The sequence below is a fragment of the Pteropus vampyrus genome, unplaced genomic scaffold (assembly GCF_000151845.1).
Source record: "Pteropus vampyrus isolate Shadow unplaced genomic scaffold, Pvam_2.0 Scaffold116, whole genome shotgun sequence".
Classification (NCBI taxonomy): Eukaryota; Metazoa; Chordata; class Mammalia; order Chiroptera; family Pteropodidae; genus Pteropus; species Pteropus vampyrus.
The window spans coordinates 2910530-2918624 of record NW_011888897.1 but is presented as its reverse complement, the minus strand read 5'-3'; the positions used below and the strand labels follow the sequence as shown (position 1 = coordinate 2918624).

The 8095-nt window shown below is 43.8% G+C and overlaps 1 protein-coding gene across 1 annotated transcript in view; it reads right to left on the bottom strand.

Moving 5' to 3' along the window:
- Positions 1–8095, bottom strand: part of ANO2 (anoctamin 2) — a 307510-nt gene that overhangs the window by 10112 nt on the left and 289303 nt on the right. Inside the window, exons 22-23 of the mRNA XM_011365894.2 lie at positions 7542–7594; positions 5589–5770 (exon numbers count right to left, since the gene is read on the bottom strand). Coding sequence (XP_011364196.1) covers positions 5589–5770; positions 7542–7594 — 235 coding nt within the window. The remainder of the gene's footprint in view (positions 1–5588; positions 5771–7541; positions 7595–8095) is intronic.

The following is an 8095-nucleotide window of genomic DNA, read 5'->3' as shown; positions in this document are numbered from 1 at the left end:
GGGTCACTGGAAAAGAGGTATTTTTTCTCACTGGACTCAATATGATACTGGCCTATAGCTGCTGGCAGTGATATAGAGCTTGAAACTACAATCAATGGAGGTGTGGAGAGGGAAGAGAGACTCCTGGCTCAGATGTCCCCCTCCCATCCTCACTTGCAGGGGTGACCAGTGACAGTGACATCTGCCACAATTAATCATAATACTAAATCACGGTGGGCAGTAAAGGGTGCCAAAATAACTAACCCAGGAGTGGTCATCAACAATCCTTTTTTAAAAATGAGATTTTTCTTATATTATGAATCAGTTAGGAAATGCATTTCTCAATTCCAAACAGCGATATGTAAAAAAAAATTTTTTTAATAATCCCAATGGAAATTAATGTTATATTAATGCTGAATACAATTACGTACAATATTTTCATACCATTTGAGCTGCCTTCTGAACTTGGCCTTTGGAAAACAGTACAGGCAGTTGGGAATTAATGAGAACCATGTCAATCCAGTAGTTGATAAGGATCAGGAAAGGCAACACCCGGAAAAGCTGACTCTACCTCAGGAAAAAGCAGATGAGAGGCAGCCATGGCTAGAAGGGAACTTACCTCTTTGAAGACTTTTACAGGACCTTGGGATGTGAAAAAACTTAAGCCCTGCATAAAACCCAGCAGGAACCACTCAAAGATGCTGTTTCTGCAGGTTCAGCACCTCCAAAGAGACCATTGGGTTGACCATGCCCAGGTCGGCTCCTCCAGCTCTGGGACCCAGATCCCTGGCCAGGCCCTGCCCTACTGATCGTTCTGCTCCCTTCCGGCAGAGATGGGAGCCCAAGCTGCCATCCATCCTCCAGGAAGCAGTGCTCAGTCGACCTTGTCAAATGGCCACTAATCATGCCTGCAGATTGACGTCACAGGACTGTTTATGGAGCAGCCCTGCCAGAGCGGTTAGATGGCTGAGGCCAATGTTGCTTCAAAAATGCTGGGAATGTATCTCAATTGGGCAGCCAGAGACTTGTCCTAACTTTTATTGCTATTTTTAAGATACCTCTTCCCTGGCGAGGCCGGGTTGGAGCTGGAGACCTCAGTTTTACTTGACCACATTTATCTCCAGAGGTCACTGAAAACTAAGAATAAGAAGGGTCACCGAGTTCCCAACACTATTTGCCAGAAAATCAGGGCAAACTTTATTTCCCACCACGGAAGAGGTTTTAAATGCTGGCTTTGGGGCTAGATACAGAACTGTCTCTGTTTCTCACAATCTCTTTCACACAGTCCCTTCCCCATTCCCAATTTCAATCAATCAATCCTTCTCTCTCTCTCTCCCTCCCCTACCTCTCTCTCCACACCTCAACCACATACACCCCGCTTTTTCCCCCTCCCTCTTTCTTCTTCTTCCTCCCTTTTTCTCTCTCTCCTTCATTTCTATTTCTCAGCCACTGACAATTCCTAGCTTTCAAAGACATCATTAGGTTATGCCTCCGCTTCCGAAATCTCCAGAAAATTTGATGATGCAGACAAGTTCACACAGCCTGCATTGAGCTGGACCCATCTGAGATAGAGATTTCTATCAACAACTCTCGCCCATCTAGGAAACGTAGCCTGCAATTTACACCTATTTGATCGGTTCTATCTAGATGATGTGCTGACCCTGTTCTCTAGACATCCGCATACCCGTTAGAGTAGGGTAGCTCTTTATATTAAATGTAACCCACCAGTCTTCACACTGTGGTCAGAGATAACACCGAGGAAAAGTCTGAGCTCAACACTGCTGCTCTGTGCTACCCTAAGCGGGAATCCACACACTTCCAAGTGACCAACATGCTCTGCTTGGTCCAGCTTTTGTGCTTTCTTCCAGCCTCATCTCTCACAGCTGACCCCTCTCACTCCAGCCCCAACCACTGAGCATGAACTGGCCCCTCCATCTGGAACGCACTGCTCCCCCTGGACCTCCTTCTCCACTGGACACCCCCTTTACAACATCTGCCACCACTCCTCCCAACCCCATCAGCACCCAGGCTGGCTTGGTCATGTGAATGAGTTCCAACAAGCTATTCTCTCTGGCCACTTTTGTCCTGTCCATTGCTTGGGTTTCACCTCCCTTGAAGCTTCCCCTGCACACTTAAGTCTGGGTGAGGTGCATGACCTCTGTCCTTAAGGCTCTTAGAGCTCTCTGTGGTGACCCTACTGTAAATTAGTAAAACTACATTTTAATTGCTTATTTACTTACTGATCTTCTCTATCTAGACTCCTTGAGGAAGTCACTGTGTTTTGTTCCCTGTTATATCACCATGCCAAGCCCACAGTAAGGCCTCAAAAACATAATGAACCTATAATCCTCACTGGTAGTATATAAGGAAAAAATGATCAAATGCTCTAAAATTCATTTTGGTTTGATTCTGGAATAATCTATTTTCTGTGAATAAGTGAAATATAGAATGCACTTCCTATGTATGCATCCATTGATAATTCTGCCACACAGTGGCAGAATTAAAAAAAAATAGGCCACAGATAAGCCATGATTCCATCTACTTGAATGAAAACAATGGAAAGAGTTAACAAGGCTTTATGACTGGCTGGAAAATGCAGTGACTCTGAAGGCAGATACAAGAAAGCTCAATCTGATCCATGTGTACTAATAATATCTGGTATCCTGGGCATTTGTTATTTTGGCTGAGTGGTATCCATTCATTTTGACTTCTCACTAGGGAACTACCTCCTACTTGGCAATCACATGCTTCAATTGGAGATGATTCCACCCTCAACTCCTACCCCAAAGGCCATGGAGAGCATTGCATTCCTCTAGTTACAGAGATGGGTTCCAGGTAGGGCATGCATACTGATCCTAGTCAAGGAGATACAATGAGACTTTTGCTGGGGTCACTGGAAAAGAGGTATTTTTTCTCACTGGACTCAATATGATACTGGCCTATAGCTGCTGGCAGTGATATAGAGCTTGAAACTACAATCAACATCAACTGGAATGGAGTTAGGAGACAGAGAAAGATTTGGTTGGAGCAGACTTGATTGAATCAACTCTTGCCTAAAATTAGGCCCATCCTCAACTTTCAGTATGGGGGTCATTAAAGTTCCTTTGTATTTAAGCCAGGTTAAGCCACTGATATATCTAGAAAGCATATTCATATGTGTTACTGGAAGATCTGATGGTCAGGGGCAAAGTCAGAGAACTTTAGTGTTATGGACAGACATGTGCTTCTAGACTGACTGGAAAAGCAGATAGTGTTAGCCTTGCCTCCCTACACAGTAAGTCACACTGGTGGTGCTCCCCAACAGCACATGGGGGTAGAAGCCTGTGTTCTTAGATAGATGTGAGTTTTACTTTAGGATCTGTCACACTAGAAACCTCCGTAATCTTGGATAACTCTTCAACTTCCCAAGTTTCTTTCTATGTAGAATGGAGAGTTTCAAGATGATTGTTATGGTACTTTCCACTTATAAACATGATTAGATAATTCTCACTTTTCAGTGCCTGCTTGTTTAATGTAAACCTGTTGGCTAATTTCACAGATCCTACTGGAGCAGATCGGGATGCTACCAGAAAAGGCCTGGAGCTGGTATAGACCCTCCGTGCAGTAGAACTACGTCTTTTGGATCTGCAGACCCAAATCCAGCACCATGGACAGACAGTCTGGCACTCCAGACATATGGAGGAGTGACCCCTGGCCAGTGCATAGTCTAGTTGCAAATTGGCCTACATACGACTTTAGTCTAAGAGCCAGAGTCTTTACAGCACCAGATGTGAAAATTCCTGAACCATATAGGCTGACATAAATTGATATCTATGAATAAATTTACTCATCTATTCTTAGATCTGGTCTCTGATTTTGAGTCTTGTCTTGGTTTGCTAGAGTTGAACCCTAAAGTTATTGCTCCTGGAACCAGAAGACCCTTCTATTTAAATCACAAATAGGTAAGGTTGTTTAACTCAGCTATCTGAATTGGGAAGACCAATTCTCTCTTTGGTGGTCTGAGCTGTGAAACTGAACTTAAGCAGCCATCTTACAAATGGCTGATCTTGAATATCGAGGTGTCCCAGGTGGGTAAGCATGACAGATATGCTAAGGGTCATCACTGCTGCAAACACGGCTGAAACACTGCTTCTTCAATGGAGTCATCTGCAGCTTTTGCATCAGACATTATTGAGGATGGTACAATAGAGCCCTACATTTTCCTAGCAATACTTTTTCATAGGTTTTCATTTTAGTGTTCTATTTTTTTTAAATTAATGAGGTATGATCTTTGATTAAGTCCTTTATGGGGACCATCGTTTCACCAGGGTAAAAAAGAGTTAAATAATTTATGCCCCTCTGCTCTTCTTCTCTTCATTTGCCCTTTTAGGTAAATAGTGTGCTGATGATTTTCAATCATGACTCTAACCTGGACCTTTCTGAAATTCCAGCTTAGTGTGTCTAGAAGTTAGGTGAAAGCTTCCTCTTAGATTTCTTACCATTATTTTAAATGCAACATGATTGAAATCAAATTCATCATATGTACCATAAAATCAGACTCTCTTAGCATCTTCCCCATCTCTTCAATGGACTCACAATTTCCTAGTCGTCTGACTTCAGTCCAACTTTGAAGATATCCTTGACTCATATTCTCTCTTATGTGTCTTGTCACCAACTTTGCAATATGTTATATGAAATAGCTCATCATCTTCTCCTTTCCTCTTTCATTGCCCTGGTCTGTGCCCACCACGGTTCATGTCTGAATGATGTAGCAGCTCAGCTGCCCTCCCTGTTTCCCCAAGTCTAGTTTATCTTTCTCTCTTAGATCAGGTCAATTTTCCAAAGCCTACCTATCCTTCCTTCCTTGGCACTAAAAAGGTCAATATCTTCCCATTACATCACATTATAATTCTTGTAAGATTTCAAAATGTCCCACTATCTACTTTATCCTATCTATTCAAATTCAACAATGTTTTTGGCTTATATTATCCTAGGAGTTTCTACATACATTGTATTTCCTATATTATTCTCTATTATTATCTCCTAAGAACTCTCCTTGCTAACAACACCACCTAGCCCCTAAGTGTTTATCTAACATCCCGGATTCATCCCCACCCCCATGACTTTGCCCATGCTGACTCCCCATCTAGGATACTCTCTCTTTCTGTCCACACACACCCAACAGAGCATCTGGCATATCTAAACTCTCTATAAATGTCTACAGAGCAAACCAAACAACCTCCTCGCGGCCCCTCCAAGGAAGCCTACCTCTCTGTTCTAGCCAACGCCAATTTCCCTCTCCTCTGAATATTCACAATGTTTATGGTCCATGCTAGATATAATCACTAAATAACCTGCTATTTCCTATCTGTTCTGCTTGTTTTCTTCCCAACCAGACTATAAACTCCTCAGTGGTAAAGACAAGGCTATATACTTCTTTGTCTATTCTACAGTGTCTAGCAAAAGGCACTCAATAAATATTTGTTGATTCATGGAAATTGGTTTATAGTGATTGGGGTCAGGTAGGAGACAGAAGAAAAGGACAATGATCTAAGCCCGGGTCATCCAGATAATTACTTGGATCTACCACTTCAAGTCCTGTGCTGCCTTCCTCCTTGTGATTACTTTACCTGCAGAACTGAACCTCTTGGTCGAACTGTGAATTTTCGGGTTGCGTTCCCTCCTTCAGCTGGCTGACGTTGAAAAAGGAGAGAGTATGGTTGACAAAGCCATGCAGAGTCCCATTGTGACTATAGGAGTACTGGTACACAAGGCGGGGGATAAAGTCGGAGGTGATGGCAATGACGAAAGCCTGAGGAACAGAACCACAAGCACTTGAAGAAAAGTCAGGATGGATGCTGTCCAGGTGGCACAGGGTCTATCTGGCTGACTGCCCGCTCTTGGACTCCCCATCCAGAGGTGTGACTCTGATTGATACAGAAGTCCTTATCTCTCAGCTCATGGAGCTTATCTACCTGGATTTTCCATCTTTGATACGTGTAAGCAAGTCCACAAGACAGTGGCTGTCACGAGAGTAAATTACAACCACTACAGCAAAGGACGCTAAGTCATTTTGGACCATTTAGTGCTGGACGGAATAAACTGCCTACGTGATATTTGAATTGACATCAGTGTGGGCCAAGCCAAGGCAGAGTGGAAGATTTTCTGAGAAAATTACCAATAGTGATGAGAATGCTACTGAGGTACAATGGGCAAAAGAACCATGTACTTCTACCCCTGAGTGACGCCAGAAAGCCAGAAATACCAAGGATATGGTTCCATAATTTCCTTAATTTGACCACCATATCTTGCCGCTTTTTGGCACATCACATAATGGAAGTGGTTCTTTCATTCATTTGACTTAGGAAAAGTGAGACACAGAGAGGAAATGAGTAGGTCCTGCTGGATGGAACCACACACACCCAACAGAGCATCTGGCATATCTAAACTCTATAAATGTCTACAGAGCAAACCAAACAACAAATGAAAGACTGCATGTTTGAATGTGGAGGTACTTTCTGCAAAGAAAATCTTAAATCTTTTTGGCAAGTGTTTATACTGTATTCCACATCAACAGTTAAAGCCCTTTTTAAAAATGTAGTTTAGGTATTGTTTTCGAAATGAGTGTGGATGGCCATAACCATATTTGAGAACAAGTAACATACTTGTAATAATTATAGACAGAAAGTGCTAGTACCTGGGGCCTCTTTGAGGTAGACACAACTCCAAGGTAGTTATTGATCTATTTTCCAAATTGTACCTTATTCTCAGCCTCAAAATGTGTGCTGCCTACATCAAACATTCAAAATGCAATGTGCTAAGTCTCTCTGCAACCCCTCACACCTCTCCAGCCAGTTTACGTGTTCTTAATAGGGAACCAGATCACAGCCAGAATCAGTGTTTCTCTCCCAAGGGATAATGGGCTGTGGCTTTCTTGGTGTGCACTGAACTGGCTGATATTTTCTTGGGAGATGGAAGAGGAGGCCCTGCCTGGCCACCACCTCTACAGAACACGGAAGCAAAAGGAGCTGCTGGCTTGGGCCCAGTAGGATTTACTCTGAAATGTGGACACATCTGGCAAGGCAGTTAAGGAGGCCACAACAGGTGGGACCCCTCTTCTTCTGTGTCTTATCTTCACCTACACAGTGCCAGAGTCCACAAGGATAATTAAGTCTTTGCATCGACAACTTGGAGGAACCGTAATTAAGACGTGCAGACTGGGCAATTCTCCAGGTATTGTTTAGCTCAGGAGTAGAAAAGAAAGGAAAGAGATAAATAGATATGTGGAATTCTTTCCTCATTATTCTTGGCTCTGAAGAAAGATCTGATTTTGATTCTTAAGGCAAAGGTATGCATTCTGGTTGTAATTATCCTTCTTTCTCTTAGTGAAATTAACAGTTAAGTGGCACAGCTCTGGCGACGGCATGATGAGTTAGAAGGCTTATATGCACTATTATCCAGAAGCTGTATTAAATAAAGCTCCAGATGGAAAAGGCTGGGAGGTACCAAGGGCTGGTTTCCTGCTCTGAAGTCCTCACTTTCTCTGGAAAGCCCTCCCCCCAGAGCTGGACATAAGCACTTACATTGCTGATAACAGAGAACTTGCCGATTCCAGAGAGAATGTCAAACCAAATCCCTGTAAGACAGAAAGAAGGGCATCTGGCTCACTCTCGCCCTCGGCCCAGTGATGACAACCCTGTGGCTCAGGGTGATGCCTTGCAGGCATGGTCCCCGGGGAGGTTTGCCGGGCCCCCCAGGATTGGGCTCGTCTGGAGAGGCTTAGGTTACCAAGGGGACAAGAGGGGATGGATAATGTGGCCTCTCAAAGGCCTCCCAGCACCTGAAGATCTGAGGACGAGGAGCTCATTGGGGTAAAGAGGCAAGGGCTTCCCTGTAGCCCTTGATCCCTGACACACCATGAGGGTGGCGGTGGGGGATGGGCCTGCCACAGACTCTAAGTAGGGGACATACCGATATCTTTCGTTCTCACAGCATCTGGTCGTCTCAGCTCTGTGACAAACTTCTTTGCATCGAGTCGCACTTCAATAACATTGTTCAGGAGGGCAAACACAGGTGCCAGAGGAAAGGAGGCCACAAAGAGGGTGACGAAGCCAAATTGGACGACTAAAAGAGAGCA